The sequence below is a fragment of the Crotalus tigris genome, unplaced genomic scaffold (assembly GCF_016545835.1).
Source record: "Crotalus tigris isolate CLP2741 ecotype Arizona unplaced genomic scaffold, ASM1654583v1 scf7180000023589.2044511, whole genome shotgun sequence".
In the NCBI taxonomy this organism is placed as follows: domain Eukaryota; kingdom Metazoa; phylum Chordata; class Lepidosauria; order Squamata; family Viperidae; genus Crotalus; species Crotalus tigris.
The window spans coordinates 1,291,942-1,319,678 of record NW_024100062.1 but is presented as its reverse complement, the minus strand read 5'-3'; the positions used below and the strand labels follow the sequence as shown (position 1 = coordinate 1,319,678).

Here is a 27,737-nt window from a genome sequence, read left to right as displayed (position 1 = left end):
AGTATTCCATGTCTTCTTTTTCTTTGATTCTCAATGTAAGTCTATCCATTTCAGATCAGTCCAGTATTTTCCTGATTATCTCTTCATCCAATGGTATTTTTTTCATTTTTCCAGTGCTGAACAAATACAATCCTCGCTGCTGTTAATACATGTAATGTTAAATATACATTTTGTTTATCAATTTTTCTGGAATTATACCTAATAAAAAAAGTTCAGGTTTAAAATCTACGTATTTCCCTAACATCTTTTCTAACCAAGTATGTATTTTTGTCCACACTTTTTTTGCTTTAACACGTGTCCAGAAAAAGTGATAATATGTACAGATTTTGATTACATTTCCAGCATTTACTAGACATATTTTTAAACATTTTTGCTAATCTAATAGGTGGAAGATGCTATCTTTAGAACATTTTATATAAGTTTTCTTTATACGAAGTTGCCATTGTCAATTTATAGTTTCTTTCCCAAAGATTTTGCCATTTCTCTAATTCTATATTGTATCCAAATTTTTTTGCCTATATTATCATTGTTTCTTTCACTTGTTTGTCTTCCATTTTCAAATTCAATAAAAAGTTATACAATTTCTTAATCAGTTTTTCATCAGAAGTCAAACGTCTGGTCTTTTAAAAACTGTATATTTTAACATCTTTATCATACCTCCATTGCATTTGCAGTCGAGGCCACCACGATAAGTCAATACCCTGATCTTCTACTTCTACCTCTACCTTGTTTAGATTTTAATTTGCCATCTGTATTCAAAATATCCTTATATGCTAGAATTTTCTCAAATTTAATTAAGTTTGAGTGAATGAACCTGCTGTAGGTTTTAAAGAGTTTATTCCCCCCTTGTTCCTACTAATTTTCCATTTTTTGGGGGGATAGAAACAGAAATAATTAACGTTTGTCTCAAATGCATTGTTTTATAAACATCATTTACTTGGTTAATAAATCTGTGAAAACCATATATAAAAAAGAAAAGAGCTATCCATTTGAAAAACTAGTGATGCTTTTATACAAGCCTCCACGTCTTGTACATGCATGGTATTCCAGGTGCCCTTTTTATGAAAGCATCAGAATCTGTAAACACCTCTGCTTTTGATTTCTTCTTGCCAAACTCCTCCTCCTTCATTGATCTGTGATGAAATGCCTTTTGGGAGGATTTCCTAGATTTTATTCTTTTATATTCTCATACAGAAGAAATTTTACCTGTTATGATAATCAGCGTAAAATATAAGCTTTGAATGCAGAAGAACCAGGTTCAGCGTTTGTCATTTCCAGACAGAGCTGCAAAACATTGTCTGAAAATCTTACCTTTGTCAGCAGAAATAAGAAAGATGGATCACTGCTCTAGCTTGGCATGAGGTAGCTTTTTGGCTTCTATAGCAGTGGTTCTCAACCTTTCTAATGCCGCGACCCCCAACCATGTGATCGTAAGTTGAGGACTACCTGTATTTCCCTGCGGGCGGGGGCAGGAGGAGGGGCGGGGTTTTCTCGCTGTCATTCTCTCTCTCACTTTTTATTTTTCTCTCTCTGGTGCGCACCCTCCACCTCCTCTCCTGCGGCTGGAGCACACGCTGGGCAGGCCGAGGGCGCACGCGGGCTGTCGCCCAGCAACCGCCTCGGTCTGGGAGTACTGCACATGCGGCAGGCAGGCCCAGGCGCTCCTGGGCAGCCATGGCAAGCGGCAGCGACAGCACAGGCTGACCACTGGCTGGGCCACCAGCTGGCCCAGCCCAAGGGAGGTAAGCCACCCGCCGGGCCCCATGCGCGCCAGCTAAAGTCCCTGCGCCCGCCGCTGCCCAACTAGCCTTACCTTGGCTGCCGCCCGTTCGGTGCGGCAGCAGGCAGGCCCAGGCATTCCTGGGCGGCCATGGCAAGCGGCAGCGACGGCACAGGCCAACCACTAGCTGGGCCACCAGCTGGCCCAGCACAAGGGAGGTAAGCCACCTGCCGGGCCCCACGTGTGCCAGCTACCGTCCCTGCGCCCGCCGCTGCCCCGCTAGCCTTATCTTGGCCACCGCCTGTTCGCTGCAGCGGCAGGCAGGCCCAGGCACTCCTGGGCAGCTCTCCCACCCCTGGCCCTCTTTTACTTACATTTAATAGTTGCTCAGCAGGGAAGGGTTGCTCACCTTAGCTGCAGACAACTTGCAGCAATGTTTGCCAACTGGGACTTTTGGCGGGCTCAGCAGGGCAGAGACAGCCTGGACAATTCCTATTGGCTTTTGAAAGCTAATAGAATTATATTCTATTCAAAAGAGTCTATTCTATTGGCGTTCGAAAGCCAATAGAATCTATTGGCTTTCGAACGCCAATAGAATAGACTCTCTTGAATAGAGTCTATTCTATTGGCTTTCAAAAGCCAATAGAATAAGAGGAAGTAGCACAGCTCATGAAAAAGGGAAAACAAACAAACAAACAAACAAAAATGCCAAACTGCGTTTCATAAAGATTCTATGAGGAAAAACTCCAGGACTGTGGTGACCCCCGTGAAATGGTCGTTCGATCCCAAATGGGGTCACGACCCACAGGTTGAGAACAGCTGTTCTATAGGCTTAGCCAGTTTATACTTAGGGATTGTTCAGAATCAGATACTTTTTCTTTCAGGAAAACTATATTATAAACTCATTTCGTTAGAATTAAATGTTTAACTTATATTCCAGTTCAAAATGCAAGATTTTGATGAGAAGTAAAAGATATTTCTACACAGGGTGTCTCATTGGATTGTCATCACTACCTTTTACCAGTTAAACTGTGGAAGCTGTTATAATGCAGTTTTTATCTTGATTCATGTTGCTTTGTGTAAAAATAAATCTAATTGATTTTCACAGACCGCAATTTATGTTTATTTTCATAATTTGTCTTCACCACTATTACTTTGCATATTTATTACAGGAAAGATAATATGTAAGGAGTGCAAAATACCTTTGAAAATATTTGTGGTGTATTAGAATTGTCAGGTTCTGTTTTCTCATCTCATTCATTGTTAAATGCTTCCTCATGGTCTCCAATATTTCATTTTTGACAACTCATTAAAAATGGGCTAAATCCCAGAAAATATGATTCTGTAATGTCGTATAATATATAGTGCGGGCCATATGCAAAAGAAAATGGTTACTTACAGGTAATGGTTTAGAATAATTTCTTGGATTTTTTTTTTTTTTTTTTTTAGGTTTCAGTAGCTGTTGAAAAGTGACTGTGAAAAATCTGTGGATTAAATACAGCTCTGTTAAACATTTAAAATAGGTGGTACTTATGGGAAAAGTGATTGGAGCTTAAGCTTGTATAAATTGACAGCCTCTCTTCACTCCATTTTTCATCCTAAAGAAGTCTGCAAATATTCTTAACGCACATCATTATTGCTCATCAGTGGTTCTAATTAGCTAAACTGGAGTTTGTCTCGGTCATTGATCATCATCAACTCTTTGACAGTGCATGCATATATTTTTTCTGATTTGTGTAAACACTTTTTAATGTATGATAGGCATGCATAGTGTATATTAATTGAATCAACCACAATTTTCCAACAACGCAATTTACCTTTAAAACCAAGCCTTAAATCTGCTTTCCCCCCTCTTTTTCTCTTTATCATACTTAAAATGAAGCTGCAGGTTCAATGGTATTTTAGAAGCTTGAAGCACAGAACATTATTTTGCATCCCTTTTGGGAGCCTCCCTGTAATGAGTGTTGGAAGTTATCCTACGCCACCAGGAGGAGATGCTGATAAAATTCTGTACCAGATTTTAATTTATGCTAAAGGCCTTTGTTCACATTCACTATATGCAAATTTGGTGGTAAGATTTAGATGACTATTATATGTTATAGTGTTAACTGATTCCATTTTCTGTGTGCATTTAGTATTTCTTTTACATCTGCTACCTGCAAAACAAAAGAAAAATTATATTGAGTTCATCCAAAATAAAATAACTCTCCCTTTGTTAAACAGAATCTAAGAGATTATATTCTTAAAATTCTAATTATGTAACAATCTAAGGTAAATTTTAAAAAAGCATACTATAAATAACTCTAATAGAAAATTTAACCCTGTTTGTTATATTTAACCCTATTTACTATATCATTTCATGTTATAATTACTTGGATATTAATACATTAATGCATTCTTTCATTCAACTTTAATCTTTAATTGGATTAACTCACACTAGAAATTCCAGCATTACAAAGATGGAAAAATATGGGCTAGAGGCATGCCAGCAAATACTCTTTTCTCTCACTTGAATAGGGTCTCTTGGTAGAACTAAAATTGATTTGTCTGTTAAGGAATTCACTGCCACTAATGGTGAGATGCTTATCATATGGATTTTAAATGTTGCTGTAGCAGATTTACCTGTAGTTTTTTGCCACAATATCCATTTTTAAGAGAAGAATTATCTTGATATTTGATATGGAGAGAAAGATAGAGAAAACTTTCCCCACACCGTTCTCTTTTTTGTTTCATCTCCTTGTGTCATGTATATAAGCACAAAATTGGGTTTGAAAAAGAAACCCACAGAAATTTAGTCCCTGGATCAATCTTTTTTTTGGGGGGCGGGGGCGGGTAATTAGGCTTAGTGTCTGCCTCTTTTGAGTTTCACTTCTATGAAGTCAAATGTTTCAAATAAGTTCATAGCCATAATGCAGTCTATATGGATATAACATTTATATCATTTTTTCATTGCTTTCATAGGTAATTAATTTATAAACAAAGAGCTATCTTTCTGACCGGTAGAATAAAAATTCAATTTGTGAATTAGTTTTTTTTCTGGATTATAAAGGACATTGTAAAGAAAAAATATTTTAAAAACTTAAAAACTTTTGGAAAAAGCTTAACAGTGAGTTGATGTAAGAAAGTTTAAAACAGATAAAGGGGACAGTTATTTTTTTAAAAAAAATATTTTGTGAAAATGCTTTGGAATTTAATTAGACCAACAAACCATACCTTCCTGGGAAGTTTCTCAAGAACTCAGTGGGATTGTGGAAGACAACACTGGGAGTCAGCTGAAGACAGTTCACACAAGTGGCCATCAAGTGTGGCATACACCAATGTGATGTACTTTCCACACTGCTATCCTGCATAGGTTTGAACTCCTTAGCCAGGTAAGACTGGATACAGATACAAGTTCAAGAGTAGAACTACCATCAGCCACCTTCTCTACATGGATGACATTAAGCTGTATGCTAAAAGTGAACAAGATATGATTTGCAGATCCACCTGACATTGATCTACAGTGAAGGCATTGGAATGTCGTTTGGACTGGAGACATGTGTCTGAATGGTACTCAAGAGTAGGAAGGTATGAGTGGAACTACCAAAAGATCCCATAGCAGACATGCAGACCAGCTACAAGTACCTTGATATTCCACAATCATGAGGAAACCATGATGATGAGGCAAGTCACCAGATACCTTGACAGTACAGTGAACTGGCCAAAGTCATCAGATATCCAGATAGCACAGTGAGCTGCCAAAGGAGGACATGGAGGCTGCCAATGTGAAGATTCAGGAGCTCCTCACAATGTACAGAGCTTTCTACCTCAAGTTTGTACACAAGCCAGAAAGGGAATGGGCAGGGTCCGGTGAGCATCGAAATCATTGTCCTGGATGAAACTGAGATCATCCAGGAGTACTTCAGTAAGATGGCATCCACAGATGAGCTGCTGAGAGAATGCTTAAGGCAACAATAGACATAGGAGAAAAATCAAGCAGAGGAAGTGCTGTGGCAATACAAGACCCTGCATGCAATGTACCATTCACATCTAGCCCAATGTGGCTGACATTGAGAAAACTTATCAGTGACTTGAAAAGGCTGATAAAAAACAGCACTGAGGCACAACACAAGAAAAATCACCAAGCATCAGAGTCATAAAAGCAGAGACAGAATCCAAAGTGAGAGTGTCACGGCCAATAAAGAGACATGCTTGGCATTGTTCTTCAGTAACAGATAAGAAATCACAAGTTGATTTCCTGTGTTTTACAACTTGGCATATTGATGTTTCAACAAACAAGTTGTTTTGGGTTCTTACACTTTCAGTTACGATTTTTGTATCTCTTGGTTGATTGGGGAGGATTTGTCTAATCCCAATATAAAGAACTGTTTTCCAGTTCTTCTCAGATGCAGTTGCTAGTATCTCTTACCAATATCCATTTTCACAAGATTTCCTGGTTAGCACCGTTTTTTTCTAGATGAGATGATTTTATATGCAATTAGGCAGGGAGAAGTTGGTGCAGTATGAATAAATGTACTTAGAAAATATTATATCCAGATTGTGTATGAAAACATGATAATCATTGAAACAAAAATCCAGCAATATACAATTGTATAATGTTAATAATACTGAATTTTCTGATTTGTGCAGGAATGGAACAATATAAATAATGTAGCAAACCTGATAAGTATTGCTTTGTAATTAGCACTATTTGTTTTTCCTTTATACTGCTGCATTTATTTATTTATTTTTAGTGCAAGTTATGGCATACTGGTTTTTTATTTTTGCCACATCTGGATCTTGATTGAGGATATACAGGGGAAGAATCATTTGGAACAGAATCTCCCTCCCCAGTTTCTTCACAGTTGTTGATCTTTTTAATAGAGTATATCTTTACAGTATACCAAAAGAAAAATAATAATGCTTGTCAATATGCTACCCTTACTATATTGCTAACATGAAATTAAGATTCCTTTGCTATCAATAATGTAAAAGCAGGAAGGGAAGAGTTCTTCAGAAATACTTCATCTGAAAGGTATGCCATGTATATTGTAAGTATGCATATCTAGTTTTGCTTTGATAAACACTACATCATTTAGAATAAAGTTGTCTTCATTGTTTGCAGATAAAATTTGCTGTCACTTGCCATATGTTCCATGATTAATTCTGCAAGGCTGTCAGCCACAGATAATTTAATTTTCCATGCTCTAAAATGACATTCATTATTGGGACATGAAAAATTCAAATGATTAGCAGCAAATTATGACTAATAAGTGTCAATATATTTTTGTTTTTAGAGAAAAGCAGAAGGCTGAACTCAAGGACAGGAAGGTTTTAGAGATTTTGCAAGTTAAAGACAACAAAATTCAGACACTGGAGCAGGTTAGTATTTTATATAAACTAAAGATGACAGAATATTGTTGCTCTAATTTCCTTGAGGCTGTATTACATGCACTCTGTTTTCTGATATAACTACTTGAGGTTTCAGGTCTGATCCAGTTTTCTGAATATTATTACTGGTAGCTACTGCTCCTAAATTGGCAGAATCAAAATGGAGTGTGGAGGGATATTGCAATTTCATGATATTATAATTTTATCTTTTATTATTTCTTCAGTAAGATCTGATTTGCTAGTAAGCTGACCAAATTTATCCAGTCAAGAAATAAGTTATTTTCTGTAGTCAATTACTTAATTGGACTACTTTTACAAGATGGTAAACACTTGTGTTCATCTTTGAGCCATAAGGCTTTTTTTCTTTTTACCTCCTATTCCAGGGGTGTTGCTGGCCCGTGCGCCGGTTGCATAATGCGGAGGCCACGCTTACCCTGGCTCCGGCAATGCAAAAAAAGTTGCAATATGTCGCAACACATCATGTGACGTGGCGAATTTGACACCCATGTCCTATTCCATTATTACTTTCATCTGAACAAATGCTCCAGTCTCCAAGTTTTTTGCAGCAGGCACAAGCAGAAGACAAGAAAGAAAATGGAATACAGCTAAATCTGATTTATATTGTTCATCTTACCTTTTTTGCCCTGGCAAATGTACTTTCTTTTTACTGCATTTATATACAACTTTATACTTTGGTTCTACACATGAACAGAAACACATTCTTATATGGAATCATTTTTGCCTTTTTCAGCAAAAAAATCATATATCAATGTTATCTATCACTTTTCTACCAGCATTTGCATATCTTAAAATCACTCATTTTTCATTTTTGGGAAAACACATTCTACCAAGGCACATCAATCTCTCAGCTTTAGTTTCATTATTATGTATAATTTGTAATGATTCACTATATCTTTTTTCAAACAAGACTAGCTTGGTTTTTGGTACATTAATTTTCAGATTTTATTTATTTATTTATTAAATTGGTTTGCCACCCATCTCGCCACAGGACAACATATACATACCGTATTCCTTATTGCATTATGCAATCTACCGGTAGTCCTTGACTTAAAGCCACAATTGAGTTGAAAATTTCTGTTGCAAAGTGATACAGTTGATAAGTGAGTTTGCCTCAGTTAAGAGGCAAACTTTCTCGCCACATTTTTTCAGTGCATCACTGCAGTTGTTAAGTTAGCAACACAGCTGTTAAGTAAATCTGACTTGCCCAGTGACTTTGCTTGTGAGAAGGTTGCAAAAGTGAATCACATGACCCTTATAAATATGAGTCAGTTGTCAAGCGTCTGAATTTGATCACATGTCCATGGGGATGCTGCAACATAAAAAATGGTCATAAGTCACTTTTTTCAGTGCTGTTGTAATTTCAAATGATCACTAAACGAGTGGATGTAAGTCAAGAACTAACTTGTATCTAATATTCATTGTAAATCAGTTGGATTCACAGCATCTACCAACTGTTAACCAAGGCTGAAAAAATTATGACTAACATTATTTTCCACAGGTTCTGAGGAAATTTAGGAATTTTGAAAATATTCTAAAAGTCTAGATAATTACAGTAGGGGAATGGTTTGTTTCAAAAACCTTCTCTTTCACTAGGACTATGCAAAATATTCTAAATAATTAGGTGTGGTGCTTAGTCAAGTCTCAAAGTCTAAGTGTTCTTTATTTCTCTGTCTAGGAGAGTAAATTGAGTGTAATTTCAGCCTTCAAACCAGCACCCTCTGTTTAGGCTGGGCATGTAAATATTAATTTTATTTACTTTATAATCCTATTGTGATCTGTACTAAGGTAAATCTTGATCCAGTTATTTTATACCATTTTTATACCAATTTTTTTAAAAATGTAGCGGACTATTGAAATCTTGTGGTATAACCAGAGCATTTTATTCTCATTTCATATTTTTCTTTTTTTTAATATACCAGGTTTGCATTATAATATGTAGTTCATATTCTGCAATGTGGGATGTACACATTTTAAATGTTTAATTTAAAAGGAGAGAAATATATATGTTTATTTTTCTAATACCTTTTGTTTGTCTCTCTCAAAAATGGGATGAAGGGCTGAATTGCTATCTTATATGGCCGGGAATTGGCATTATAGAAATTGTCAGGCAAGAAAGATAGTGTGAGAGCCTCATGCCTCTTATATATCAGGGTTATGGGATAGATGGTGAATGGTATGCTGGAAAATTGTAGCAATTCCGAACAATTTTCTCTCCCAAAATCATGGGACATGCAAGAGTGAAGAATCAAATTTCAATGAGGGGTGATTTGAGGCCTCCAGTCTTTCCCCCTGTGGGCTCTCAGCCTTCTTTTCACTTGTTAATAAATATTGTGATAATTTCTTCTGTCTTTTTTAATTCAGTAGACTAGAGGTTGGATTAAGCTTTTTTCCTTTCCTCACACTTTAATCTACCTGTAACACTTATTAAGGGAAAATGTGTCTGTAAATGAGGTTAATCAAATACAAAGAAGAGCAAAGTTATTACAATAGATAGCCTTAGAATTGACATTGAACATACCGAAGTGGAAAACAGTTTCTGCTTTTTAGGTTCAGGTAGCAATAGTAAAGGAACCAACAGTCAAGAAATACATCGCACTAGGATAAACTTTTACAAAATAGAGATGAAGTCCTTGGAAAAGATATTCAGATGCTGTGTTGTATTTATACCAATAGAGATCAGAATTGTGCAGCCATGGTTTTCCCTTTAACATTCTATGGAAATAGAAATTGGATTTTGAGGAAGTAAGCTAGAGCATTGATTCTTTTCAACTTTGGTTTTGGAGAAGACTCTTGAGAATATCAAACTGAAAATGTAGACAAATGGATCAAAGAACAAATCAATTCAGAGTTTTCACTAGAAGAGCAAATGACACATTCAAATTATCACTTCTTTTTGACACATATGAAGACATAGCTGTCTTAAGAAGTCTGCAATGCTAGGAAAGGTGGAAGGAGAAAGAAAAAGAAGACAGCCACTAGCATGGTGGATAGGCTAAATTGCAATAGTATAGGTACAGTGTTGAAATATCAAGATGGCAGATCCTCCTGGAGAAAATCAAGATATGTGGGTGCTCAGAGTTGATACCAACATAATGGCAATCATAAACAATCATAGCTTCATTATTCAACATATGTATTACTACTACTATCACCACCACCTCTTTTTTCTACTTTAGGTTGGTCAGGGAAATATTCTCCATTCCTCCTCCATCTTATCTTACAACCAAGTTGTGTAAGACAATAGGGAGACACCAGAAAGCAAGGTAAAAGACAACAGTGATTAAGCAGCTGACAGCTTATTTCAGAAACAGTAACATAGGTGTGGAGGGAGAAATCTGGGAGAAAGTATCTCAAAATAGCTTGTTAAACTCTAGCCTTTAATTTATCACCAAATTGCCTTTTTTATTGACATCCACAACAAACTAAAATGATCCCAAAACTACAGCTCATGCACAGTGATATTCATCATGCCAATGCCATTATGTATTTGCCTCTTGATACCAGAGACAAGTGATTCGTGATATTTGTATGATGGCATTGTCAAGCATCACTATTTGCTCACCTGTTATCCCACCGATAGCCTTTTCCTTTAACAGAATAACAGAGTTGAAATGGACCTTGGAGGTCTTCTATATCATTCTATATATAGGAGACCCTATATCATTCTGGACAAATGGCTGTCCAATCTCGTCTCAAAAACCTTCAGTGATGGAGCACACAAAACTTTTTTTTTATTATTAAAAGTTTTACAAATTTAATACACTATAAACCCCTCCCCCCTCCCCCCTCCCCCACTTCCCAGAGCTGATTACAGGGTAACAAATAAACAAACATAATCTAACTAACATTAACCAACTATACTATCAATCAAAACCATAGCACACTTTAACTCCTTTTCAAAACAAATGTTAACAAATTATGAACTCAAATAATAATATAATTAAAACTATTAATAATTATCTAAAATCTACTCATAAGCAAGATAATACTTTTCAGTTTCGTATCTCTTTTGAATGTAATCAGTCCATCTTCTCCAAACCATAATATATTTTTCTTGTGAATGATCTTTTAAATAGGCGGAGATTTTCGCCATTTCTGCTAAATTAGACACCTTAAGTATCCATTCTTCCATAGTAGGCAGAGAGTGTTTCTTCCAATATTGCCTCACTAATAATCTTGCAGCTGTTATAAGATTCAACATCAAGTTGATTTCTTTAACATCAAAATCTGCAATAATACCCAACAAAAATAACTGTGGAGTAAACTTATCTTTCTCTTAAAAATCTTTTGAACATTCCACCAGATCTTAATCCAAAAAGCTTTTATATCTCTACAAGTCCACCAAATGTGGAAATAGGTTGCATCTGAACTTCCACATCTCCAACATTTGGGCTGTAATTTCGGATACATGCAGGACAACTTTTGGGGATCCAAATGCCATCTATAAAACATTTTATAAAAATTTTCTCTTAAATTTTGCGCTTGAGTAAATTTTACATTTCTAACCCAAATTGTCTCCCATGTATCTAATAAAATCGGCTCTTGAATATTTGAGCCCATTTAACCATACAATCTTTAACTAGCTCCGTTTCAGAATCCAATTCTATTAAAACATTTTAAATTCTCTTTATATGAGCTCGACTTTGATCTTTAATCTGTTTTACCAAATTCACATCCTCTAAAGTGATACCAACCTTTTGATCTAAACTCCACCTCACTAACAATTGATTATAATGAAACCAAGAGTATACAATATTTTCTTGCTTCAGCTCAGTCAGAGACTTTAATTGCCAATCTTGCCCAAGTAATTCTTTATAAGAAATCTTATCCAAATTCACTCCCCTAGATACTCCCTCTATCTGTGTCCAGGAATCCCCCAAATTGGAATTTTATAATTTAACCTATAGTAATACTTCTTCCAGACATGCAACAAGGCACTTCTCAAAATATGGGTTTTAAAAACCTGATCAACTTTTTTTATCATAAATTAAATAAGCGTGCCATCCATATAATAAATCCCATCCCTCAAGAGAAAGGATATTTTTATTTGTTAAGTTGAGCCAATCACTAATCAAGGTTAAAGCCGCCGCATCATAGTACAATTTTAAATTATTTTATTTATTTATGTATTTATTTATTTATGAGACTTATATACCGCTTTAAGTGCAAGCACTCTCTAAGCGGTGTACACCAGTAAGCAATGTATATATATATTTACATTGCCCCCAACAATCTGGGTCCTCATTTTACCTACCTCGGAAGGATGGAAGGCTGAGTCAACCTTGAGCCGGTGAGATTTGAACCGCTGACCTGTAACACAGTCAGCTAAAGTGGCCTGCAGTACTACACTCTAACTGCTGCGCCACCTCGGCTCTTTAGGCGCCTTAAGTCCTCCTCTTTCCCGTATATCTTGTATAATCTTAAATTTAACTCTTGGCTTTTTCCCTGCCCAAATGAACTTATTAATCCCCTTCTGCCATTCCTCCAAATTAGCATCTTTCTTCAAAATAGGTATCATTTGAAACAAGAACTTTGGAAGTATATTCATTTTAACTGCTGAAATTCTCCCCAACAAAGATAATTGTAATTTTTTCCAGTCATTTAAGTCCTTTTGCACTTTTGCCCATAATGTCTCATAATTATTTTTATACAATTTAATATTAGAAGCTGTAATATATACTCCTAAATATTTAACCTTTCTCACTATTTCAAAACCTGTTAATTTAGTCAAAACATCCTTTTCCTTCATAGACATATTTTTCAATAATATTTTAGTCTTATTATTATTTACCTTAAAACCAGAAACCTTCCCATATTGAGTTAAAATTTTTACCAAATCCCTAACCGAGTCTGTCGGTTGAGATAGTGTCACAACCAAATCATCAGCAAAAGCTCTCAACCTATAATCAATCTTATTTATTTTTATTCCCTTTATTCTAGGTGACTCACGAATTTTAATAAGTAAAATCTCCATTGTTAAAACAAATAACAATGGGGATAAAGGACATCCCTGTCTTGTACCTAGCACACACAACTTCTGAAGACAATCTGTTCCACTGTTAATTGTTCTGTCGGAAATTTCTTCTTAGTTCTAGGTTGTTTCTCTTCTTGATTAGCTTCCATCCATTGCTTCTTGTCTTTCCTTCAGGTGATTTGGAGAGTAGGCTGTTCCCCACTTCTTTGTAGCAGCCCCTTAGATATTGGAAGATTGCTATCATGTCACCCCTAATCCTTCTTTTCATTAAAGTAGACATACCCAATTCCTGCAACCATTTCTTCATATGTTTTTGCCTTCAGTCTCTTAATCGTCTTTGTTGCTCTTCTATGCACTGTTTACAGAATTTCAACATCTTTTTTATATCATGGTGACCAAAACTGGATGCAATATTCCAAGTGTGATCTTACCAAGGCATTATAAAATGGTATTAACACTTCACATGATCTTGGGTCTGTCCCTCGTTAATGCAGCCTAGGACTGCATTGGCTTTTTTGGCACACTGCTGGCTTATATTTAAGGAATTGTCCACTAGGACTCCAAGATTCTTCTTGCAGTTGCTACTATCGATTCAGGTACCACCTATTCTATTCCTGTGTATTTGGTTTTTCTTGCCTAAATGTAGAACCTTTTCTCACCATTAAATTTCATTTTGTTAGATAGGGCACAGTTTTTAAGTCTGTCAGGGTCCTTCTGTATCTTTAATTATAATTATAAATTTTATATGAGGGTGAAGGTTCGTTTTCCAAGCTTGTGGGTTGGTTTCTGAACATTTTTGAAAGTTAGCCTGGTAACGAAATGTTCGGAAACCAATCCACAAGCTCGGAGAATGAACCTCCACTTTCATCCTACACCCGAGCTACAGATATTTGCCACTGTTGCATAAATTTTATAACTTTAATTATAAATATTATATTATCTACTATATTGCACTATATTCTTTATCATTGCACAACTAGCAGAGAAACATGTCAATGCAACTTTCCTGACCAGCATATTAATCTGATGCAGTTGTTTCAAAATTTCAGGCAATCAGGAATTATGTTTTCAGATATGCTTTTAAAGAACTAAACATATATTTAACAACTTGGTTCTACAACTATGGATTGGTAGGGCATTAGGAACAATGTTATATTAATGTTCTTGTACAGGCTAGAAATGAAAGGAGGAATTGACAGAAATTGCCTACCTAACTTTATTTGAATGGAATGGGATTCAGTCCAACATGTAAATGTTATGTGAAAGTTATGTTGATTTATCAACCTGGGTTGGTTGAGAGCTGATTTATGTCTCACTATTGGGAGTTTGAGGCCCCCTCCCCTTTATTTTCTTGTTCTCAGTCAGTTATTCCTAGAAGATCATTGTCAGGATGGGAATACATGTTTAGAGCAGTATTTGTTACTTGATTTACATAAAGGCCCAAAGAGCTTTATGATAGTAGCTTTAGATTATTCATAAACAATTACCAAGTAGTCTATACACATAGACACTTCAATTTAAAGCACTGAAATAAAGAAATTAATCGTTATCTTTTAATCTATTCAAGTTTTTATGTGACCACTTTTCATTGTCAGTATTCATCTTTTTTTTTAAAAAAAGAATCTGTTAATGCTAAACATAGCCACTTGGATGCAGCAGAGGATCTACTCAAAAAAGTATTAAAAGTGGCTCTTACCTTGATTTTAATGTGTTTGAAACTTAAAAAGCATGTCTATGAAAGCAGGGAAAATCTTACACATAAATGACAGTTTCTTAACCATATAATTGGTGATTATACATATACATAGTTTTAGCCTTTGTCACTTTCTAGTATTGCTATACCAGAGTCCAGTGAGATGTGCAACATATTGAGAAGGATGATGTTAATATCTGAAGACAGTTTCAGCTTTAAGGAAATGGCAAGATGTCATAGATTAGGAGTAGCTGGTGAATCCCTTACTGTTTGTAAAAGTAAAATATTTGCGATATTTTGGATAGGGAAGGTTTGTCAACCCAGACGGTTTAATGTCCTAGCAAGATAAATGGTGAAAAGTGACAATCCACAATTTCCTGACTAATATGTGAGAAAGTTATGAGATGAATTTCTACCAAACCAATAAGAATTGCATTACTTCCCACATTTTCTGAAAAAAAGTCTTTGCCCTTGAAAGCTGCAGTTCACAAAGCAGAGTAACATAAACAAATTTGTCAGTGCATATCCAGTGATTACAATTGTTATATTTTTTATATAAGAATGACTGTTCTCAATGAACACATAAAAGAAGCTGATAACTGCTTCTTTGTGGTGTCTTGCTGTAATTCATAGGACACACGATGGTGGTTATGATTCGAAACACCTGCCTTGCTGTATATATTGACTAGTTGCTAAAATGAGACATTTATAATGATAATAAGAGTAGTGCCAGATTAATTCATATAAATAGCTGCTTGATAATCATCATTGAGTAGCTAGATGAAATACAATAGCATTTTATGGCTTTTTTCTATTTTATATGACCCAATTAAAATTAAATATTAGAATCAAAAGATACGGAGTTTGGTTTCTTTGGATTGCTGGATTATCCTTGAAATAATTTTCATTCAATGCAGGAAGTTTATGATCTGGCTTTCATTCAATAAGGACTAGAAACAGGGCAAAAAGTCTTTAGTACCACATTGGACCTAAATTTGCAGAAATTGCAGGGAAAGTACATAATTATTGGAATAAACTCATCTTATATATTCTAATAAGATTAGCGTCTGGTATTTTGAATTGACCTCATAAGCAAGAGCACTACAATGCAATTAAAGGTAGTTTTACTTAGCAAACACAATTGTTCTGGTGAAATGTGGCCGGATGTACCATGTGACAGAAAGACAAAGACACTGCAAAGAGACACTGCACAGTTGTTCCCATAAAGTTATCTCATGAAGCATCACCAGCATTGCTCTCATTTTGGTGTGCATTGTTGTCAAGTTTGTAAATTTGAGTATAAGAACACACATTGGTTGAAAAATAATTTGTTTATTAACATTTATTGCTGTTGTATTTGCAAATGATTGCTTAGCGAGGCAGTTATTAAATGAGGACTACCTGTAGTTCAACTGAGGCTTCAAAAATCTTATTTCACTGAAATCAGACATTTTTCTGCTGATTGTTTTTAAAAATGTAGTACATATGCGGAGCTTTTTATCTTTCAAAATGACAATGTGAAAGGAACGCAAATAGCTAGTATATCAAATTCAAAAGATAAATATTACCAAAATATGTATTTTGGGACATTTTCATATTTTATATTAGTTTGATCTATTCAGATGTTATATAACTGCAATTAGTAATAGGAAGATTCATATTAAAACTATAGAAAAAGAACATAGTAATAAACTAAGCAGGATCAAATGTACATTATACGTATAGAATAATTTTGCATATTCTATAACATTGATTCCTTGCTTATCACTTTCATCTTGACATTTGTAGGAACTAAATAAAACTAGTCTTTTGTTTTCTTATTCTGAAAATTGCCTAGATATGAATAAATAAGGGGTTCCCAATTTTTTGGGATCTCTGGACATATTTGTAACATGATTGCTGTAGGGGTATACAGCTGCACGTTTGCTTATGCAGCAGAAGATAATTCACAAAAGACAAACAAAAAAAATCCCCAAATCAGATGTGAATCTATAATGTTCTGCCAGATGCTTCCCATGTTTATTTTTCAGACTTTTTTAAACTCTATATTTAAAAAAGTCTGATTTTTCAACACTAGCATTCATTTTTAGAATGTTGCATTTTCATTGTCATTTTTATTAAAAAGTTGATTATAAGGACAGTCCATGTTCAAACCTCTGCTTGGTCATAGAACCCATTGGATTACTTTTGGCCCAACATACCTGGTGGGCACAAGACCATCAAAATGAGAGCCCTCACTAGGCAATTGAAGTCATCCCACTTATATATTGAATATACCAAAAAGAAAATAATGTTCATCCTCCCTCCCACCCTGGATACCCTGCTGATTAAGGATAAAATGTAGAAAATGTCTGCATAAATTACATTGAGCTCTGATTGAAAAGGTGGAATTTAAATACAAAAAATTATTATCACCATAATCCTATTCGACCTCATTAACAGTGCAGTAGCTTCAGGATTCATACATGTCAACTAACTTACTTGTTGTGTAGTTTGAAGTGGTTCTTCTAAGTCAGATTGTTTTCATTTAAATATTCTGGAAAATGCAGAAAAAAATAGTGGCAAACTCTCTAGAGTAGCATGATTTAGATGATATTTCTCTGAAGAGAACTTTTTGTCAGATATTTCATATTCTTGAGGGACTGCATGAAAGCCCATACAGTACGTGCCACTTGTTCAGCAGTTGGGAAACCTTCTTTAATTATGTGTTGGATTCCATAGTGACGCAACTTGAAAAGCTGAGACGCGCTCAATATAAACTTTGTGGCAATTGTTAATGGAGAGACTTTTATAAAATGCTTCCAGGAGAGATTTTTTACTGTGCAGTCACTCTGCCTTTTTTCACAGAATGTCATGAAGAGGTTAGATGACATTTTCCTCCATTTGTAACCTATGCACCTTTTCTCACCACTTCTGTCATTTTTCTTTGCAAAGAAAATCTTTTTAAGGATGGGGGAATAAAAATCAAGTATAGCTGCACAATACCTTTTGATGGTAGAACTATGAACCTTCCATCTGAGAACATCTATACTCTTATAACACACACAGTACCTTTCTGTGATCTTAACTTTTGATGGTGTTTGACTTTAGTTGAAATATCTCCACTATTTTGAACAGACATATAGTTAAAATTGGAGCTCTTTTACTTGTATGTATAGTTAAAATTGAAGCTCTTTTACTTGTCCCTTTTGTTATTCCTGTAATACTTTATTTTAATTTTTAGCATAAATTTTAAGGATTGTGGCTGATGTAATCTCATTCTTAAAAAAGGCATTTGTGGTCCTATAGCAAACTATAAAGTGAATATATTAAAATTATAAGTGATTTGTCATATGTTCCAATAGTCAGCTAGCATTTTATGATAAGTTATTAATAATTGTATCGACGGTATATATTTTTCAAACTACCGTTGCATTTAATATGTTCCATTTGAACTTTTAAGTAGTTATATTTTACGGTTTGAGATTACAGTAACTGCTCCATATATGTTTGAAGGGAACTAATGGAATTTTCGTATTATATCCTCAAAGGACCACCAGTTTAGGTGGAAATAGATAATTGCTAAAGGCTATCTTTGTGCAGTTTCTTCAAGTAAGAGTTGGAAGAGATCTTGAAAATCATCTATCATATTCCATCTCTTACCACTTGGAAATTTCCCTTCACGCCCAACCACAATCTACTTCCTTGAAATTTAATTGATTTTGTCCTCTTATATATTGTGGAACCACTCTGACAGTTCTGCAGTATCTACTGCAAGTTACTTAACAATTGGTGTCATACCTCTCCACAGTCCTCTTTTTTTCCAGTGCTTTGGTTTTTCATATCCTTTTCTTTAGAGCCTTCTGTTGTTGTTGTTGTTGTTGTTGCTCTTGTTTGACCACACTTCAGTTTCTCAATGTCATTCTTAAAATGTGGTGTACAGAACTGGATACAATACAGCAGGGGTTCCCACTCCCCAGACTAGCACCGATCCACAGCATGCCAGAAACCGGTCCACGCAAACAAGTGAAGCCCCATCCGTGGGATGCAGGCAGCACACGAAACCATGCCCGCTCCGGTCCATGAAAAAAACCTTTCTCCATGGAACTGGTCCCTGGTGCCCAAAAGGTTTGGGGCTGCTGCAATACAGTATTCTAACTGGCCTTTCCGTGAAGAATAGAGAGAAACAGTGACTTCTCTTTATCTTGACATAATGCTTTTGATGCACCCCAGGATTGCATTAGCTATCTCTTTATCTGTATCACACTGTTCAGTGCTTTTTTAACTTTTGTTTCAAGATATCTAGATCCTGTTCTCAAGTGCTTTTGTGTCTAAATCTTGATACTGTCCTAATATGTTCATTGTTTCTCTGTTGTGTTGTTTGCAAATAATTTTTTATATTATACTGTATTTTCTAAGTCCTCATCCAAATTGTTTATAAAAATCTTAAATAGCACAGAGGCTAAAATAAAGAATATGATATGCCATTTAACACACACATCAATTCTGCTTGCTGGAGCTTATACCTGTGCAAAATTCTTTTTCATTGCCTTCATTTGAGATTGCCTTCATTTGAAGGAAGTTCCTATTTTCCCATCATATCCTCATTTTAAGACATGCAAATGAGTATATAAATGAGAAACGCAGATACACTTAATTGATGTATTTGTGCTTTGGAAGGTAGAACAAGTATTTTCATTATATAAGATATTACTACTTGTAAAATCCGTGTTGTAGGACCTATTTATATACATTAATGCACTTATTTTTCCAAATGAAAGTTTCTGCAGAGTGGCTTAGAACCTACTGAACTGTTTATAAAGTAGATACAGTAATAATAAATACAATTTAAAATGGAAGGCATATGTAAAATAAATAAGATAATATGAAAATATTCTAATCCAGATAGGTAAAGATAAAGTAGCTTTTGGAAGATAACCTAAAGATGGTTGGGCACCTGTTATTTGGAATGCTTGCACAGCTGCAAGATTAGGACTAAAAAAGAGTGTTTTGTATGCCTGACAGAATCCTGTACTATCTGTTACCTTATCATTTTATCACCAATTTTGCTCAGAATTCCAGGGTGCTATTGGAATTTTGTAGTTGGGTTGAAGACAATTATTTCCTAATGCAAGCACTGACTAGGGCTTTAGTCAAAAGTACTGCTTTTAGTGTGAATAAAGTTATTATGTCTTGTTCAGAATGGTTAAACTAACTTATTTCATGAAATAAGCAGGATATGATTATTTAATTTTAGGTTGTCCAACTCCAATTGATACATCATTATGCCATATGCTCTATTTCTTTTGTGTACTTGGTGGCCTTAATATTAATATCCAAATAACTGGAAAGAAAAACCTATTTGTTTTCCTCAGGAGAGGAAAATTAAGGATGAATAAAAATATAGTAGACCTTCCCTTTCACAACAATGTTATTTAATTAGCTTCCCGTTTTGATCTGAAGAGACTAAAACTAATCTTTTTGTCCTAGACCTTGCAATCTTTCAAAACCTTATCAGCCAATTATGCTCCAAAGGGGTTAAAATAATAGTAGCTGTCTCATTATTTCTAAACTAGAAAATGTTTGGCTTGCTGTGCAAATCTATATTAAAGCTTTTGTTAATGGGCAAAATTGAAAGCATTGTTAACTCAAGCTTTCAGCTTTACGTAAGATTAATACCTCTGTTTTTAATTTTTATCTAATCTATTTATACAGTTTTCATACCTTGAAAATAAAGTTTAGTAATTTCATTATTTTCTCAAACATGGAGTCTCAATAAAATGCTACAGTAACTTGGGACTATTTCCTAAAATGAAAGGATCTGTTTATTAGATATTATTAATAATAGTGTTTACAGTTGTAAGAAATGCAACATTTTAAAAGGTTTAAAATAAGTATGACAGACTCATGGGCTGACTGCAGTATCTTTTCAGTGATACTGTTATTGCTTAACAAAGTATCTTTACTGTTTAAAAACTACTGTAGTTTTAATTTTTTACTCTGGCTTTTTCCGCTTATGTTTACTGTAGATGTTTTAATGTTGATTGCCATCTTTGTGTCTTTTGCTCTGCCAAAAATCTGTATGATTATAGGAACTTTTAAAATATAATACAAATATTAAAACTTTGATTAAAATGCCTACTAGCCATTGATACAATTGTATACGAATTCCAATTCAGTTTATCTAGATTTCTTATCTTAGATTACTACTGTATTTATGTGTTTCCTCCAATAAAAGTAGCATATTCTTATTATTACAAACCAGTGAATTTAAAGCCACCCAAATAAGCCAAATTCCATTAAATTATTCTGAAGGAAGCTCTCTGTATAAACCAATATTCATATTTAGAGCCAAATGCTCTAAATATCCAATGATAATTGTTGTTTGGCCTAAAAAAGAGCTTGCCTGAATGGTTAGCTTTTTAACAGGAATGTGGAGAAGAATAGTCCAATCAAACTGATGCTGTTTGGTGTCAGTGTGGATGGAGATTAGGGATTTGGGATGGTGGCGTTTGACAGCCAGCCAGTGTTAATTGACTAACGTAGAATTGGTTGCAATTGTTACAGTTGATTTTGTAAATTACATTGTTTCTTTCATCCTTCTGTCTCTTGTCTTTGGTTTTGGATAATTCCTGGTGGAGTGTGGCTGTCGGTTTGTGGGCTATTGCTGTTCCTAGACCTCTAGGAACCAGCACTTCACCTCTCCCAATGACCCTCATCTAAAGTAACTTCCCTATCACAAGACCCACCAAAAGGCCTTCAATTGACACACCCATACCTGACTCATCAGAAGACCCTGATGTGATGTGAGCTCTCCATCACAAGACTTACTGACTACACGAAGCCCTTATAAACAGGGCTTCGGAACATTCGGAAACCAACCCACAAGCTTGGAGAATGAACCTCTACCCTCATCCTACATCCAAGCTACAGATATTCGCCACTATTGTTGGTTTTTTTCCCTAGCAAAGGAACATGGGTCAGGGCTGCCTCTCAAATTAAACTGTAGTCAGCTGTCACTAATTAAGATATATGCTCCCTTTTTTGTCAAGAACCTCAAAGAACAGCTCTGCCAGGTGTGGGGGTTGGAAAGCTTTATGACATCCTCATTTGACTGCTACAGCTATTTGGACAGTGCCTGTTTTTTATCAACCTGAAGTGATTCTTGTTTTTGTGTCTCCTAAGGTTGACATTCCATGCAGCCTGCTGAAGCCTCTTCTTAGTCATTGTCTAAGTCTTGACCCATAACAAAATAAAAACATGTTAATGGAGGAATATACTGAATTAACAATATTTTAGTCCAATTGTCTTTATAGCATTTTCCCGCAGGAGCAGGGTCAGCTTTTTGACGGAGAATCAACCAAGTATTGATCCATTGGTTGCAACAAGAATTGACTAATAAGCTTGTCAGGTGTTGTGGACTCAGAATGACTGGCTCAAAGTTGCCCAGTTGGCTTTCATGAATAAGACAGAACTAAAACTTAGTTTCTAACCAGTTACCTTAATCACTAGACCAAACTCACAGGATATGGCACTTTAAAAATTTCTGTAGTATTTGATTCAACCACTCAGTTCTTCCATTTGTTGATAACCATCATATTTCATCATATTTTAGAATGAGATTATGGATTCACAAGTAGTTAGTCTCCTATAAGCTGTTCACTGGCTTCCACTGATTTGGGCACACTGCTAAAGGGTCTGAATATCACTTAGGAATATCACTTGAATATCACTAGTTATAATAACTGGCTCTGAAGCATCTCATAACAATACAGTTAATGCTAAAGTAAAACTACAGGGTTTCTTATTTGTGCAAATTTGACATGTCCAATATTGCCAGCGCTTTCAATTATCTTATACTTTTAATATGCCCAGTGAGAATACGGTAATCAAATAATATTAAAATTGATATTTGTTTTACAATGCTGAATCTAAAACCGCAAGCAGGTACAGGTGTTAAAGATGAAACAGCTGTTTTTCATGATTCAAGTTTATCTGAAGGCACTCCTTTGTCGTTTTGTCTGTTCCAACATACTTGGCATGCTCCAGGTCCCTTCTTTTTGATGGGTACCCTGCAAGCGAGCCTTCTCATTCAGTCAAATAATCCCTACCAAATAAATTCTAAAGACCTGGCTATTCCCCCCAGGCCTTGTAGTAGGGTGAGTTGGAGTCCATTTGGGTTGGTGCATGGGCAGCTTGGTTGGAGGCTTTTCCCTCCAGGTGATCCATTGTTCTTTCCTTGGCTCGTTATTTTTCATATTGTTTTTGTTATTGTTTGCTGCCCAGAGTTGTCTGTAGTTGGTTGATCTAACAGATGGGACTGATGGATTTATTAAATAAATAGCTTGAACTTTTATTTTGGAACATTATGTCCTTTATCTGTTTATTTAAGAATTGTTAACTCTTTCCTAGAGAACAAGTGGACAACAAGAGGAGATAAACAACCTGGTGAAAAGGAAAATTGCTGTAGATGAAGAAAATGCTGCCTTAAAAAATGAGCTTTGCGTCTTACAACAGAAATCTCAAGATGTAATGCAGGAATGTAAGGTACATTGACTTGCACATAGTAGAAGGTAGCCATAACTTTGAAGTTGCTGTTTAAGTTGCTGGCCTGTCTCTGTGGCAGGGAAAGTGACAAGCTCAGAGGAAATATAGCCTTAGGCCTTAGACTGTACCTTTCAGTTTCCTCACACATGCCAAACTACAGAAAAGATCCCTTAAACTGAAGAATCCACACTTTATAACTTTCCAATAAATAGTTAATGATGGAAATGGAGCAAAGAAAGGAGGAGTGTGAAGATGTGGCTTCGTGTAATTAGATTCTGATGGGACTGGCATTATTAATTGATAAAGCCGAGGTCTGGGAGGATATGTCTGTGTGGGTCTCAAAAATAGCTGGGGACAGCATCAAAGGCAGTTTGATCAATTAATGGGCTCTTTGCAAATGTGTACTCATCAAAGCTGTCATCCAGCTAAAAAATATGACCCTTCCACCTGCATGAAAGAGGCCAGTAAAAAAGTACACAGGTGACCTTGGCCATCAAATATAGACGAAGCTGCTCTGAGGGTAAAATCTGCACAGTTTATATTTGCTGATTAGTTCTCAGTTTTTTAAAAAATATTTTCTCTCTTTTTTTATCGGCCCTTGCGGTCCTGTTGTACAGGACACCAAGGAGTGTGCACAGAGAAAGGATGAGCAAAGCAGACTGGTTATAAAAAATCTGGAGGAGGAAAATGAGGGTTTAAGTACACGCTATGCTGACCTGCTAAATGACCTGGAGAAACTGAAGATGCAGGAATCACAATGGAGAATAGAAAAGTCTGGCATTGATGCAAAAATAAAGGTATGAAAATGTATCGGCTCCCGGATATGATTTCAGAATCTGCTACTCACAGGTTTTATACTACATGTTATTTTCTTTAAATAACAAGTTATATATTCATAACAACCAGTGGGGACTGACATTCATTTACATTCCTTCACTTAAAACCCAAAGCTTTTTAAAAATTGATGTTTCAAAGCAAGAAACTGACTTCAAATAGCCGTCCTAAAATGTAATCATTAAATAATAAAGGCTATTTCATTCAAATATAAGGATGCTTAAAAAAAAAAAAGGTTGGAAATCTTCCTGTCACTCCAGGATTTCCCCACTCAGTGTGATTGGCAGCACAATCTTCTGCATAAGAATATAGAAAGACTATTTCTTAAACAGATCCAAAGGTCCATCTTGTCAAATGTTCTGTTTCTAGTAGTAGCCAGCATGTGTATTTTATACTTGGAAAGATTTCACTGAAGCATTTTCTTAAGGTAAATACACACAGTGCATAGTGTTAATTTAATTTAATAATATTCTGTTATGAACAAAGCATACTATAATTATCCCTGAATTTTGTTATAGACTTCACAGGTTCCAGTAGACTGACTTGGCTTGCAATTAATTGCTCTGCTATAATTTATGTTCCACAAGCTGCCCCTTCCATTTCACTGGGAAGTAGAAAATATCTTGATGTGGGGTGGTGTGTATGTTTGTAACAATCTGCAACCCCAATGCTGCCTGAGGCCTCAGGCAATTTTGTGGCAGTTGGAACATCTTCAAACATTGCTGAAAACTGGCAGCAGGTTTTACCACCATTTTGAGACATGAAATAGATTTCATGTGCAGGTTAAGAACATCCAACTTAAAGATAACGCTTAGATACAAACTATCTGTCTATTAAATGGTAGGTGGCCTTGTCTTTTCTTGAGCTGATGAGGTGCTGAAGCTGTGCAAAGCTTTCAGAAACCACGTTTTAAATATTCAGCCTGTTACCAGCAATTCCTGAAAGCACATTTTCAATGCTTTGTGTGCTTGAGGAAGGACCATGCTATCTGCCATTTTTAGTAATAGTTAAATACAAATTCAGGTTAAAAACATAGAGAATAGAAGTTCTTCACCCAGATACTACCTGTGGTTTTTAAACAAATTCCAGAGCAAAAAATAAAGAAAAAGAATCAGATCCCATGTATATATTATTTTGCATCAGTATATTTATTCTGTAGTCTCTGTCTATGTTTTTGTCTCTCTCTCTCTCTCTCTCTCTCTCTCTCTCTCTCTCTCTCATAATCACTAACAGAAATTTTGCCTCAACTATTAACATGATTGTCAATAACATCATTATAATGGTTCTATATTTTTCTGTATATGAATAACGATCTGGGATATAACCAAACATTATAGAAATTGGCAATTGGTAACAATATTATAATTTTGGATAAAAATCCGTATCAGAGCTACAGTTCTTAGAGCTTTCATGAGTATTGAGTTCATTTCAGATTTTTGTGTGGTAGTGTGACTGTATACGTGTCATTTGGGTCATAATTTGTATATATGTGAGAAAGGAGAAAGAAAGTTTGACTTGGAAAAAAGTGGATCCTGCACTTGAAGTAAAATGCTAAGAAGAAAAAAAAAGTTGTCTTCACTTAATGTTTTTTTATCTAATTTCCTATTCCTCCCATGAGTTTGGTACGTTTTCTCTTTTAGTCTAACCAAGTCTATTCTACTTTATCCTAGTCTAAGAAAGTTCTCCTTTCTTCCCACAAATATATTGCTATATTTTCCAAGAGTGCTACACTAAATTCAAAGTATCAGTGTGCTTAAAAGAGAAAAAGAGGTATATTATTTTCTAGATTCTGAACTCTTCCCTTGAGTCTGTCTCTGAAACCTAGGAGTGGGAAAATTACAAAAATCCAACTTCATGTGGAACCTTGAGCTAATTTCAGAACCCTTTTACAAGTAAGCTGTCTGCTTTTTTTATATCTGTGGTTTCTTTCTGATTCTTGTGTGATGCCCAGAATGACTTTTGGTTTCAAATAAATAAAGCTGTTCAGATATTTGATAGGAAAGTCCCCTTACTGCAGGTAATTCCTAGGTAATTAAAAGGGAAGAAAGAGTCACAGAAAAAGAAATGGCAAAAGACAGCTGTTGACTCCCACCTTGTTTTCATTTTGGTTGAATACAGGTAATCCTCAACTTACAACAGTTCGTTCAGTGACCGTTCAAAGTTACAACAGCTGTCCACGCTGTGACTGAGCGTGGCTACAGCCATTTTCCTGCTCATTCTGAGTTGCCACATAGAACGGAGAGAGGAGGGGGCTGCCCAGGTGCTTTGCTAGTCATCAAAATCTTTTGTCCGGTGGGAACCAAGGTCATTGGTTACTCCCAAGCCTGCAGGCTGGGTGTTGTAGAAAAAGCCCGCCAAATGATTGTAGTGGGGATCATAGTTGCTTGCATTGTTTTATGGGTGGGATTTTTAACTTTGTATTGGGGAATTGTTACATGTGTATTCAGACTTGGTTTCACTCTTGACCGTGCCGATGCTTTGTAACTAATAAACATGTTCTTTGAGGCATTTGCAAGCCTCGAAGTTCTGCTTTATTCATCTCAGCTCTGAAAAATGTGACTTATGACCGTTTTTCACAGTTACAATCTTTGCAGCATCCCAATGATCATATGATCAAAATTCAGATGTTTGGCAACTTGTTCATATTTATGACCAATGTTGTGTCCCAAGGTCATGTGATCACCTTTTGTGACCTTCTCATAAGGAAAGTCAATGGGGAAGTCAGATTCATTTAACATCTGTGTTACTAATTTATCAACTACAGTGATTCACTTAATAACTGTGGCAAGAAAGGTCGTAAAATGGGGCAAAATTCAATTAACAAATGTCTCACTTAACAACCAAAATGTTGGGCTCAATTGTGACCATAAGTCGAAGACTACCTGTACTTGCTTGTTTTGCCACCTCAGTATTAACTTATGGTTCCCCGGTAGGTAAACTCTATGAGAAATGCAATCTTAGTTTTGAATAAGGAATCAGCATAGGCATGTGAGAAAGGTTTCCTGTTTCTGAAAAGACTTGTTTTAATCAAAAATAGCCTAGCATATTTACAATGTAAGCCACACAATCAGATAAACAGTTTTCTTGAAAGCATACATTTCTGAATAAATACTGTATAGTGCAGTATGTATACATTGTTTCTGTTTAAAATGCTGATTGATTTTCTGTTTACAAAAAAATCTGAACGGGCAAGTTTTTCTTACAAAAAGTTGGTATTTGTACAAGTGTCTATTTAGGGTTTTGTGCAGGTTTTTTCCCCCACAGATCTGTGACAGTAATTTGGAAATCTTTTTAAATTAGGTGAAAAGGCAGTGCAAGTTGAAAAGATTGTGTTTCCGTATTTTATTTCTATAAAATTAGTTTTCTCCAGAGTTTTCTTATCAATCACATTCTTGTTTTGTACAGTTAGATTATGTTAGCTTTTGTTTACTTTCAGTTTGACTAAATGTTTCCATCTGTTTGCAGTTCGTGTGCTTGATAGATCAGGAATCTAAGACTGCAAGTCCATGAGAGCACTTTCCTTGGTCTATAGGACTATTTTAATTTTTCCCACTGGGAAATCCTAGTGACCAAGTAAAGAAAGAAGAGGGACAAATGAC

The 27,737-nt window shown here is 35.5% G+C and overlaps 1 protein-coding gene across 6 annotated transcripts in view; it reads left to right on the top strand.

Moving 5' to 3' along the window:
* Positions 1-27,737, top strand: part of CNTLN (centlein) — a 189,423-nt gene that overhangs the window by 35,241 nt on the left and 126,445 nt on the right. For all 6 annotated transcript variants that reach the window (XR_005553700.1, XR_005553699.1, XM_039319412.1 and 3 more), the window contains exons 3-5: positions 6,997-7,081; positions 23,170-23,304; positions 23,922-24,101. Coding sequence is in view for 4 of the 6 variants with exons in the window: in XM_039319412.1 (XP_039175346.1) it covers positions 6,997-7,081; positions 23,170-23,304; positions 23,922-24,101 (400 nt within the window). In the remaining 2 variants the exon portion in view is untranslated. The remainder of the gene's footprint in view (positions 1-6,996; positions 7,082-23,169; positions 23,305-23,921; positions 24,102-27,737) is intronic.